The sequence below is a fragment of the Lagopus leucura genome, unplaced genomic scaffold, assembly GCF_019238085.1.
Source record: "Lagopus leucura isolate 7727_CA_CO unplaced genomic scaffold, USGS_WTPT01 Super-Scaffold_100159, whole genome shotgun sequence".
Lineage (NCBI taxonomy): Eukaryota > Metazoa > Chordata > Aves > Galliformes > Phasianidae > Lagopus > Lagopus leucura.
The window spans coordinates 28,566,215-28,579,487 of NW_024962335.1; the positions used below are offsets into that span (position 1 = coordinate 28,566,215).

General features: G+C 35.6%; 1 protein-coding gene across 1 annotated transcript in view; it reads left to right on the top strand.

The window, feature by feature from the left end:
- The window catches only part of C2CD5 (C2 calcium dependent domain containing 5), a 63,509-nt gene that overhangs the window by 11,273 nt on the left and 38,963 nt on the right, over positions 1 to 13,273 (top strand). The window contains exons 7-10 of the mRNA XM_042889993.1: positions 970 to 1,187; positions 2,171 to 2,322; positions 5,086 to 5,280; positions 7,765 to 7,850. Of these exons, the coding sequence (XP_042745927.1) occupies positions 970 to 1,187; positions 2,171 to 2,322; positions 5,086 to 5,280; positions 7,765 to 7,850 (651 nt within the window). The remainder of the gene's footprint in view (positions 1 to 969; positions 1,188 to 2,170; positions 2,323 to 5,085; positions 5,281 to 7,764; positions 7,851 to 13,273) is intronic.

Consider the following 13,273-nt stretch of genomic DNA (forward strand, 5'->3'; position numbering starts at 1 on the left):
GTAATGATATGCCTTGTATTTAAGATGTTCTGATTGGAGTACAGTCAAGTTTGAGTAGCTGTGCTGATCATAGAAGGGTTTGCACAGTTCAGTCAGCGGTTTAGAGAGTGACCCTAGGTAGGCTCATCTTTTCTTGTGTCCTTTGCTTTCCACTGTTGCAAAACAGGTAGGGCTAAGGTGTACTTGCAGAGGATATTGTTTATGATGGGAGAAATATAACAGAAATCAGTAAATTCTACTGCAGCGTTAAAGGCAGTGTGCACGCAAATTATTAATGTGCAGAGGAGTTAGTAGGGAAATACTTGCAGTCTCTAAATTTTTGCTTGGATAAGTTAGTGACTTTCTGTTTCAAAGTGTCAGCCGATTTGTAAAAGGAAAAATCAGTGTTACAAAGTGTACTACTTCCATAATGTTCCCAGACATCTTTATTAACTTACTGTTATGTTATTGCACTAAAAATCAGACATTTTCTAGGAAGCAGTGTGCTCTGGCTTCTCAGAAGTAGTTTTGTTTCAAATAATAGCTTGTTTAACTTGTCTTTGTTTTAAAACTTTGCCATCAAAAGAGCTTCGAATAAACTGCAGCATGAAATAACAGTGATTATTTAAAACAAACAAAACAAAAAAACCTGGACCTGGCAACCACCAACTTAAAAGGCTTTCGTTGATAACTCTGGAGTGAAAGGTGGAAATTTCATCCACCAAATAATCCTTGTGTAGCAGTTTGGTAGTGGATGTTGACAGAATCGTTGTCCCTCAGTCTAAAAAGTGAGGCTGTTTCTCAAAGCCAGCAAAGTCAACTAATGCTTCTTATTATTGGCTTTACTAACTTGATGCACTGTTGCCAAAAAATCAATTTATAATCATAAGCTAGTACTTAAGCTTTTCCTTTCTCTCTTTATTTCATCTGGACTCTTGCATGCTAGGAATTAAAATTCTTAGTCTGCTTAAAATAAGAGATCTCCTCTAGCTAAACTTCCCTGAAACCATTTATAACATAACTTTGCAACCTGTTTGTATGTATTGTTTTCTTTTCTTCCACCTTGGCTGCAAATTCTCTCAGGTCTCCGCTGGTTCATCCGCCAAGCCATGGATGCCGCTCGACTCACAACAGCCCAATTCACACTGCTACTGGCTCACGACTTACTCAGAACTTCTCTGTGTCTGTTCCCACTCTCATCTACACTGGTACGAGACTGCTCAGACTCAAGAGCTGGGGAGAGGCAGGCCACAAGGCACAGTGGTCGCAAAGTGCAGGCAGGCAGGCAGTGTAGGCAGGTACCACCCATCTTTTCTCCCTCATTTTCTCGTGGAGAAACCTTCTGTTGTCAGTGAAGAACTCTCTGTGCAGCTCCTGAAACAAAGGCAATAGTTTCTTGAAAGTGCATCAGTCTCTTCCACAAAGCCACACTCTTTGTTTCTTTTTAATAAACTTATTTTCTAAGAAATTAAGTAAAAATAAGTTGATAAATCTGAGTAACATTTGCTGTGTTACAGTCCTTAGGGGAAATCACGTTTTGATTGGAGTTAACAATTGCTTTCAGACATAATTCAGATATAATACTTTGGTTTTAAAATGGTTAAATGAAGGGTATGTGCCATTTGTGGAAGAGACAACTTTGGAGAGCAGGTAAGTCAATCTGTGCATAAGTGAACTGTTTGTCAATATAGCTGCTCCCATAAAGGTTTTCCTCTTGGCTCTGTTTTTAGCTGTGGCATGCTGTTGATGCTATAGGATAAGGAAACATTTTTTTTTTTTCTTAAAATGTATATGTGTGTATATACATAAATGTATGGATATGTATAAACACAAATATAACTTGAAATCATTTTTTCTTCATTAAACTAACTCAAATGTTGTGTATATGACTAGATTTTTAAGCCATGAACTGTTTTCAATTTTTTCTTTTGCATATATATATATATATTTTTTTTTTGGTCCCATCTCATGCCTTTCATTTGGCTTAATTGTTTCATTGTAGATTATCAGCATCTATCTGTAGAGTGCTGAGTGGTTAAACAGCATTTGCCTTTGGCCTCATCCCCAGTCTCGCACCTAAGGAATAGCTGCTGGCCCTGCCCCAACCCCATCCTGGTGTTTGGATCATGCTGCTGTCAGCCAGGTCCTTTGGCACAGGATTACTGAATGTGTTTCCACCTTCTTCTGGCAGGATTCCCTTCAATGAAGATCCCAATCCCAATACTCATTCATCAGGACCCTCCACCCCTCTGAAAAACCAAACCTATTCCTTTTCACCTTCCAAGTCCTACAGTCGACAGTCCTCTTCTTCTGACACAGATTTGAGTTTGACACCCAAAACTGGTAAGGCGCTTCCACCCACTTTTCGTTTAATTTGTGTTTCTCTTTTTATAATTTCATTCAACCTCTTTTTGCTTTTTGACATTTAAGTTATCAAAATTATGTTGAAGTTGGAGACTTCAGGTAGCACTTTTGTGCTCAGGACAATTTCTGTAGGCTGAAAATTTAAATCCAGCCTTATGTTTCCACTAAGGTGGATAACGTTAGAATTACATTTTTAGCACAACTGAGTTTAGTCCTAAATAAAATATTGCACAGCATTAAGGGCGTCTGAAGTAATCGCCTTCTTCTTATTTCCTCCATCTCATATTACATACAGATCATGGGATTCATTTCTCACCACAATATGTTAACAGGCAGTTTTCTTACTAAAGCTGTAATTTTCTAGCATTATGCATTGTGCTGTAGGTGTACTGTTATATACGTATCTCTGTGACTGTTTAACTCCCTCGTGCAAATGCCATACTAGAAATCGTGCAGTTGCTGCCTATTAAATTTTCTTGGCATACAGGAATTACATACACAGTCTGGTTGCTGAATGTAACCTAAATAATACTCCAGTCATCATCTAAAAGCATTTTTCTTTCTTCTTTGTTATGTCAAAATTTCTTCAACTTGTTTGATTCTTCCCTTCTTTTTTTTTCTCAGTCTGTGGTTACAATCATGGCAGTAACAATGTCAGCACAGCTCAAAAAATTATATTGTTTATTATTATATGGCCAGTGCCCTGAGTTTTACCAGCATAGTGGTAAAGATGTTGCAGAATTGTTTATAAAAGCTCACTTTTTTTTTTTTTTTAATGGTGTTTTAAATCATGGTGTTTGGAGCTCAGAACATTCTTGTTTCCATTTGATCATTACAGTTTTTTAAGTACGTTGAAATGGTTGATTCAGCTTTATCTGATAGCATCCCTTCCTTTCAAGAATTTTCCCAAGGAGATAAATGTAATACTGCATTCACATGCACTTGTATTAAATGTTTTACCTAGTTTATTCTCCATATTTCCATTACAAAATGTTCCATATAAGGGAGCTGTCTTAGGTCTGTCATTTTCACCTTGTTTAAGAAACAAACCCAACCAACCAGAACAAAGAAAGAAAGAAACAAACAAAAAACCCCAAAGAAATGACAACAAAGACAAACAAAGCCAAAAAAAACCACATTACCACTTCATTTTGTGGTCCTTTTGTGTAAATGATGACTATTGTGTTTGTTTTGTGGAATATTTGAAAATATGTTTGTTTTGATCAGATTTTCATGGTGAGGACTGTGTGGTGTAAAGGATTAAAATGTAATGGTGGTGGTTATTCTTAGTTTATGAAGTGGCCACTCGCTGTGAATTCACCAAGTTTTTGAAGCAGCAGCCTTAACTTGGTTACTGGCAGTGTTATGTAGTTGGATGGTCCCTGTCTTTTGATTCATTTGTTTATAATTAAACCAGATTGTATAATTGCCACCTTTTAGGAATTCTGAAGTATGTAGAGGAAGCAGACCTATGTTCCACCTGTCTTTTTAGCATCAAATCTACCAGTGGGTGTGCTTTTGCTTGCTAGCACTTTTTATCAGCTTTTAACTCTGCTGCTGAATTGTGTCTTGAGATTTGCCAAATGCATTTAAAAATTCACTATCTGGGTGTTACATACTAAATTTTGAATCTCAGTAGCTTAAAGAACAACATCGTTCAGTAAATTGTTTTACCTAAAAGACAATACAAAATGAAATACAAAATATGCTTCCATAATGTACTGAATTCATTGTGTTGCTTCTAACAATACACAATATGTGTTAGGACCTCTGTTTTCCTTTCCAAGAACTGTAATGTTATTGGAATATTTCTGTGTGGAAGCTAGAGAGGCTAGTGCTAAAACAGTGTCTGTTGTTGTCTTGACACAACCTGTTAAACATAAAATTTGAGATACCAAATGAAATTCCTTGTTTTTCTGCAATATATGATAGATAGTCTTTTATTTCTCAGTCAGGTAGCTGGTAGGTTCACATGCTTGCAGTGGAGACTGACCTGGAAAAAGAGTGCAGATACCACAATTTCACAGTATGAATAATTAAACAGGGGAGATGGAAACTTGGATCTGCTTAAGTGTCCAGTTTTCAGTAGCTCCAAATCAGGAGACTGCTGTGCTAATACCTTACAGAAAATACAGCTGTGGTTGCATTATATAGTCTGCTCTGTATATGCTCTAAGTAGAAGAAAAACTTTTTCAGATCTGAGAGGACATGTTTTGGTTTGAAACTGGATTTCTGCTGTGCACAGTGATCTATTTTATGCTGCTGCAAACTAATAGAATATTAGGCTGATGAAAAGCATTGCATATTGTTTGATGTGATATTTGGAGGAAATTGGAAAGGTGGGAACTTCTTCTCTTGGTGGAACCTTAGAATTCAACAGGATATAAGATTCCAAAGAACTTTTTACCAAAGTGATGAAAGTAATCTCTTAGCTTTTATTCCATAACACCTATCAAATTTTATATACAGTTTAAAAGAAATGTTAGATTATCAGGGCTTCTTAATAAAACGAGATAATTTAAAAATGAAGTTGATCAGTTCGTGATTTTTGATAACCTGCTTCTCATTCATATTGTGTAGCTGTACTGTCCTTCCATTTCTTTGTATGTTGAGGAATACTTCAGCAGTGAGTGTGGGTTCATTTGGAGGAAAAAAAAAATGCTTCATTTTGTTTTCTTTTTTCTGTTTCTTTAGTCATCTTCTGAATCTACATCTTTTTGTCTCTATTACTTTCCTCCACAGCACTTTCCCCACAGGGACCTAGGATTTTCCTGTTTCCCAGCTCCCCTACACTCTCATGTGATTCCCCACATCTTAAAAAGTCCTGTCTCCTCCTCTCGGGGTCTAGCCTTTACCCTCTACACTCTAGCCATGTCAGCCCAGTTGTTCTGAGGAAAAGTGTTTCTTTCACTGAAGAGCTGCTTCTGGCTGCTTCTGGTAGGATCAATCTATTATGGCCTTTTAAACATTTTAAGCAAATGTTGTTGCTGTTTGATACAGGGACATTTAACACACAGCCTTCTATAACCCAATGTTTTTGTTAGCCTCTGAAAACTGCTGGCTACATGACTGTCATACCATCTCTCAGCTGTGCCCTAGAAGCTTGTAACAGCTTCAGAATTTCACGCTATAGAGGATTTGAAGCATGTAATTCACGCTAAAGAACTTCCTCGTTTCCTCTCTCAATTTTCTTTGGTAACTGGACTAAATTAATAGACTTTTTTTTCCCCCTTCTCATTCACTTCAGCTTGTTGTTCCTCTATTTTGCATGGAACAAGCACTTGCTCATTAATTCATTCATAATTTTTGGAATTATGGCTATCAGATGGCTAGCAACTCTGCTCTTTAATGCGCGTCGAGCAAAGTCCGTACAGACTTTTTATTTGTACTGCACTTTTTTCCATTCCATTGGCATGCATTTAAATTATTCAGTTGTTGTCAGTGCTTTTTTTTTTTCTGTAGAATGTTTTTTTTTTTTTTGTCCAGTGTTGATGCTGTGTTTGTCTGTATTTAATATTGTATAGTCCCTGACAATGATATTTAGCTCAATGCCAAATAGTTAAAAGCAATTAAAACTTGTTTAATGGGACTATACATATACTAATCTTATTGTTTCCTTATCCAAGAACAGCTAAAAATATTTGTTAGTAGTTATAGTCTTTATAGTCTTTATATAGTACGTGTAATATATATAGTATATACTTACAGTATGTGCAGTTAAATGGCAATGAGAGCCTGGTTATTTTTTGACAGTGTTAGTAATGAAGTTAACGTATATCAAGATCAGTATTTCTAGATATCCCTGTATTTTCTTAGAAGAAGTAACTACACTTTGATATATATGTACACCCTCATTCATGTTTATTTGATGCTTAACAACAAGAGAGGTACCTAACAAGTGTTTTAATTAGTTAGAATTACTGTAAATGAGAATCTTGCCTTCACTCATAAGCGTTTGCACTGCAGTGTGTTTGTACTTCATCTTGCTCCTGACATGTCTTTTTGTTCTTTATCCTTTTTCTTAGTGCTTTCCTAAATTTAGGTGCATATTATTGCAGTGTCCAGTTAGCTCTGATGGTTCTAGAGACGATAAGTACCAGTGATAGCGTATTTTTAGGCATGAAATATTACCAAGAAAATCTGATTCACCAGTACTGTGTTTATTGTACAAAAAACACAGTCTTGGTATGTGCTTATTTTTTACTTTTTTGATTTCTAACAGTAGAGTGAATGCTATAGTTATACATATAACCTGCATCTCGCAGCGCTTAGTTAACCACATAACATGTTGTTCCTTGACAACAGATCCTTGATGGCAAAGATGTTCATGTATCTGATACATTCTAGAGCTCTTCAGAGAAGTTCCCTACTTAGGGGCTGAGATGGAAGTGAAATATGCAAAAAAAGAAACCAAACGATTAGTCATGATATGCGAAAATATCATTTATTTGTTATTTTTTATTTACAGATGATCTGCAGGTTATGTGTATGAAAACGTAGTAATCAGATAAGTGTAGCCGTTTGAAATGCTGAGCAGTATTGCTAAATTTATCTGATTGAATCAAATGATTGAATATCTCACGGTGCTTATGTTAAATAAATATCACTACCATATAGTTCAGTTCAAATGATTTGTGTTAGCTTTGCAGTTCACATTTTAGTTTCACTCATGCAGTGTACAGCTACTGCTGAAATAGCGTGCAGTTACTTCCCAGTGGTTAGGAAAGGTGATGTGGTTATGCTGAAACTCTGGGAGGCAGGGTTTTTTTTCTTTTTTTTTTTTTCTTTTTTTTTTTTTTAAAACCAATAATGTAAGTAGAGAAGTATAGCTTACTATAAAGGAGTGCAGCAGAATTGTTCAAAAGTGTGGAGTTAATGGTAACATTGCAGCCCTTTTTAGGTAAGAACTCTGAAACTCTAATGATGCTGAAACTTCCTGTGGAAAGCACAGGAGGGAGATCTATGTATCTGTTCTACTATAATATGTAGAGGTTGGTGGCCCTGCCTGCAGCAGAGGGTTGGAGCTTGATGATCCTTGAGGTTCCTTCCAACCCAAGCCATTCTATATGATTCTATATTGAAATTAAAGCTTTGTGTTGTACAAAAGAATTGCAAGCCCAGATCTTCAAAGACATGTCAGGAAAATGTCTTAGATCAGGAAATTTTTATCCAAATCTATAATGACTGAAAACACTGCTAGGAATTTTAAAAATAAACTTAAAAACCCATCACCTTCCTACCCTGCCCCACTCGCAAAACTCAAATGCTTAAATGCTCAGCATTTTTTTCGTGGAAATTTAAGGGAATAGTTTGTATGGTTTTCAATCACAGCTTCACGTATTTTTAAATTGAAGTTTGATTGCAAATGATAATATGTTTTTATTTATTTTTTTAAATGTCATTTGTACTGGTGCTCTTTAGGAATGGGCAGTGGGAGTGCTGGAAAAGAAGGGGGGCCGTTTAAAACTCTCTTAAGGCAGCAGACTCAGTCAGCTCTGGAACAAAGGGTAAGGCATTTTATACTTACATTTCTGATACACTAAAGAGAAAATTAAGCTTGTATAGGTTTCCTGTTACTGTCTATTTTAAAAGATGCAGGTTTTTTTGTCTGAAAGTTTACTATAAATGTTGAATGTTTAATAGACATTTAATGTTTATTAGACATTTAATAATTAGAATTCAGGTGAGCTTTTAAAATATATTGTTAAAGCCATAAGAGTAGTGGAAGTAAGTGTAATGTATGCACATTAGTGCTTACACACAAGTGATTACAGCTGGTATGACAAAACAGTTAAAGCATAAGTTACTGCTGTTTGGTGTCTGAGTTATAGGTGTATGTGTCTATTTAATACTCTACTGTCACGTATTTGGTTGAATTTTTGTAGAAGCCAAAGTCAGAAACATTGAAATAACTTCAGACGAGGTGAAAGTCCCATAATTAATTGAGAAAACTGATATTTGGAAGAAAATAGAGTCGTTGCATAGAAGTTCAGAACTTGTGTGTTCTACATGAAACGATGTGCATGTAGCCTTTGTAAGATGGTAACTTCAACAATTCAGTTCCCAAACAGTGAAAGGAGTTTAGAAGTTTTGGAAGAACCTCTGTAAGACTAAAAATTCAATTTGTTTATATGCTATTGATCCATACTGAATATAAAGCAAAATAAAAACAGTGCTTTAAATTCCTTTCATTTGTTTAAAGATGCTTATGAGGTCTTTGCAGTAAGTTTACAGTATATTCTGGTATAATTGAAATGCTGTGTTATTAACGAGATGTCTTGAAAGAAGAAATGTGGAATATTCTGCTATCTGGGGAAAAAAATAAATGATTATAATTACAAATCCTGAATACCTGTAGAACCTGTGTAAGTTGTTGAAAACAAAGTCAGCTGCGTCTGTGAAATAGAAGTGAATAGCTGCTATTTTGAGTCAAGTGGATGATTCTCTTCTCATTTCTTGTGTTGTCCATTGCTAAGAGAGGATCGCCTCATAGGTTCTGTAGAAGGCGGGTATGTTCTCCAACATTGTGTGACTCTTTGTAGTTTTTTTGTTTGTTTGTTTATTGGTTTTTTGGTTGTTTTTTTTTTGTATTGAAGATTTCTAAGCAATGATTTCTAATTTTCTTCGTGAGGTTTCTTCAGATTTCTTTGGAATCTTGCTTATGCAGGAATTTTGTATATTTTTTAGTTTTTTGTTTTAAAGCATTTATCAGATATACTTTGGCTTAATTTATATTTTGCATGTTCATAGATTTCAGTTATAATTTCTCTTTTAAATAGAAATCCATAGCTTTGCTTTTAATGCTGTTGCTTGGAGGAAAAAAAGATCCATTTCTCTCTCTTTTATCTTTATTCTCCTAACGTTTTAGACGTTTCATGACTTATCTATTATTTATTCAGGAAGCTTCTTAAAAACAATTAAAAATGTCAAATCAGTACAGTTAACATATATCTGGAATTTGAATTATTTGCAAATTAGTTTGGTAAGAGCTGTATACTGCCAAGCTGAAGAAATACCATAAAATGAGGTGGAAACATGTTGAATCTGTTACTGATTCTAAGATGATTGATATGTAGCAAAACATGCAGACTATTGACTGACACACACAAAATTGCTTCTGTTGTCTTTCTGATAATTTTACGTTGGATTTGTTTTTTATTGCACTTGCCCTCTTTCAGTTACTTAGAATGAATAAGAAAGGTGGGGGAGACGTTTAGCTCAGCACGTCTTTAGCACTCAGAAGAACGTTTTGTCTGTTTCACTGTTCCATATGTGCACAGTGCGTTGTAGTTACTTGTGTGGATTATTTAGGGTAGCACTTAAGCAAAGAGTAAAATTGATGTGTGTGTTATATTGCCACATGTGTTGAAAGTATAGTAAGCTCTTCTGAATCTTAGGTAAGATCATTTGAGCATATGGGTATTGCTAAGGCATATTATAAGCAGTTCATGTAACTGGATGTCTTGTCAGCTTTTTTAATCAAATATGTGTTAGTCTGTTACTTAATAAACTGAATTGGAAATCAGAAGAGATTTTGTTAGAAGAATTATCTTAACTGTTACTTTTTTTCCTGGGAAAGTACACCAGCCATGGAAAATGTGTACATGTGTTGTTTAATATAAATGTATTTTTAGCAGTTCACAGGATCCCTGTTGATTGCAAGTGTTAACTGTATGACACAGCTATCTTTCTGTGTACTTCTGCCTAGAAATGTGTACTGCCTCTGTCAGTAGGCAAAAATTAGCCTGTGTTTTCACACATGCAGTCAAGCACTGCTCTTGATCATAATTCATCTCTCTTTCAAACTCAACTTGGACAAATGCTGTTAGTCCTCTGTATTTGCATTCTGCAAGTGCTTGAGAGATCCTTATTGCTCCCTTGACAAAACAGAGATCCACTGATATTCATCTGTGAAGAGCACTGCTGGATCACTGTTGTGTTACAACGCAGTTCTCTCTCTGGTTCTTTTGGCTGCACTGCTGACTTAAGCAACTTTTCTTTCCAGTGACTTCTTACTCCTATCCAGGGCACCCCTCAGTTCATTTGAAATAAAAATTATGAGATTATTTGGCCATCTGGTGCAAAGTTGATACGCTAAAGAGAAAATCAACCTTGTAGTAGATTTCCTGTTACTGCACAGCAAACATGTCTAGAATAAGGTAACTCAAACAGGAAGTGAACAGTATTTTGGTATGGATGGCATCTCTGCTCTGGCTCAGTGCCAAAAGCTCCATGAATGTGTCAGCATCACAGGTGATACCTGAGGGAGTGGCACCATGGTAGGAATAAGGGAATGGCTGGATGGAAAGCTGAGAACTGCTTCCCTGGCATTAGCACCACAGTATGTGTGCGTATGTGGCCTTGTTCCATGTGCTTTTTCATTATTTTATGTGTAATGTATGTAAAATATAGTTTGAATACTAGCAATACATGTATGTATAACACAAGCATTTTAAAGCAGTATATTAAACGTGGCAATTACTTTCTTGTAGCCTCATCAAGCTTTCTCCAAATGCTGGCTGTAAAATGTCAGTGCAGTTGCAAGGATTAAATCAGTTATGTACTTTTTTGAGAGTCCGTGCAATGAATAACTGAGAAATGATGTAGTGAATTAAAATCACACAATATGCTGAATTTGACGAGACCTACGAGGATCACTGAGTCCAGCACCCAGCTTACCATTTAGTATTGGTAAAATAATTGGCTGTTTTCAGTTGTAGCTTGGAAAATTAAGGTCATCATGTCTTCACACGGGTGGGAAGATTCTGTGTTCGTACCACCTTATTTTGAAGGTCCATTGCGAAGTACAATAATGGAGGAAGTTTATAATACACAACTATGGCATCTGGTTCACAGGAAATCTGTTTTCTGTGCAACAGGAATGGCTTTAAACTTTAAACTTCTTGAAGTATTACAGATCACCACGTGTAGTTGAGGCTGGGTCTTGTGGTGTATTGACTAATACGATAATAAATAAACCCTTCTGAGAGAGCTGGGTTAAAAATAGAAATAAAAGGCTATTGTAATAAGTGACAGCCTTCTATGTGCATCAGAAGGAGCGAGACACATTGTTAAGGGAGTAAGAGCACGTTTGAGTATTTCAGTGAGTTCTTTAGAGTTGTTTGTGTGCGAAATTAATAGAGAGGACATAGGTCTCATTTTAACATATTACATCTAGGTGTATAGATTGAGACAAAACGATGCTGTTATTTATTCCTAGTTTGTAAGCTAAACAGGCTGGGTGTCTGAACATGTTAAGATTACTTGCAGTGTGAAGCCTTACAAAAACGTGTGTAGCAGCTTCTGACTGCAGATTAATAAGCATTTGATTTCCTTGTACTTCAGAGCGCAGAGTGAAAACATTTACTTTGTTCACTACATACACTAAGCATAGCCTAAGAGTGAATATATATTTCATACAGATAGCACGCACTGAACTTTCTATAATCAATTTTTACTGTTCTAAGAAAGCTAGTTATTAATTTTTAACATTACTAATGCAGGATAACTATTCAGGAGACACAGCAAATGTATGTTTGCTATATATATATATTTTGTATATTTTTAAGTTACACATAATGGTTGTCATGGAATTATTACACAGGAGAAAAAATATTGTCACTGTTGTGAATCACTGAACAGTTGATGAAGCTGTTCTGGGATTTCTATGTTTTTTTGACAGAAAATTGTACAGGAAAGAAGTAGGTTGTGTTGTGGTCAGGATCTTTGGCTGCTCTGACAACTTGCAGAGCACTTCAAGATCTGGTGAAACCTTCTGGTGGAATCTTTTCTGTACTCCTCTGTAGAGATCCATTGGTGCTCCTGAAGACACATCAGCCAGGCCGGTTCACAGATTCCTCTTGTGAAGTCCTACTTTTTAGTCACTTCATGAAACACAACTACAGTAGTTGTTTTGTTTTGTTTTGTTTTGCCTGAGGTAGTCAACATTGTTATTATTGATGACAAAAATTGCTGCAGTTTTGAAATTCTGTAAAAGTGAAAATACAGAAAAAAGGAAGTTCTTAAGAATTGTAGGAGTTCTAGTAAATTTCACAAGGGTGGTAGTAATCCTGAAGTGGTCATTTTAAAAGTTGCCTTGGACTTTTGTTCAAAAGGGCTTTTCATGCCATGTATTGCTGGAAGAACCACGATCCTCATTTAATTTGCAGCATGTACACTGTTTAGGTGGAAGCTCAGCTGCACTGTACTGTTGTAAGTGCTTTAAGTATGTGAGAAAGAAACCTGTACTGTACTTTCTCTCATATACAGTTACGCTGTTTATTTTATCCATTTAACCAATCATCACTATACAAACTACGATTGCATGATTTTTCTTTGTATTTTTGCCTCTCCGTTGAGAATTGCTGAACACTAACCTGTCACCTTTCCCCCCATAAATGTGCTATAGAGTGTAATACTGTAGAAAATAAAATCTTCCCATTTTTGGGCTCACCACATTTGAATATGAAGGTTTTTGTCATGTATGTAATGAAAATTTGCTATTATCTCTTAATGACCTCTTGTATTAACATTTTCAAACTGTTGCTAAATCTTATTAATTGCTGATTTCAATTATGAATTTGTAAAAATCATTTAAACAAATGAAATTGGAAATGAATTTCCTTGGTTTAAGAACTTAGTTGTATTTCATAGAAGACTTAAGCTTTATTCCAAAGGATGAATATTTACTACTTATCTTTAGAGCTTTTGACACTCACAAAGCAATCTGCTAATATATTTGTAAATGTGTCCTCTTGTACTAAGACATTCACTGTTCTTACAGAACTGCAGTTAGCTTTACCCCGTGCTTCAGTATTGAACTGCATTCATTTATAACATTAAGCCCTGGAAAATGGAGAAAAATAATCCTTTATTTTTTATCAGTTAACAAACTTGTGTTGCTTAGCTGCCTTCTTAAAGGCAGACCAAT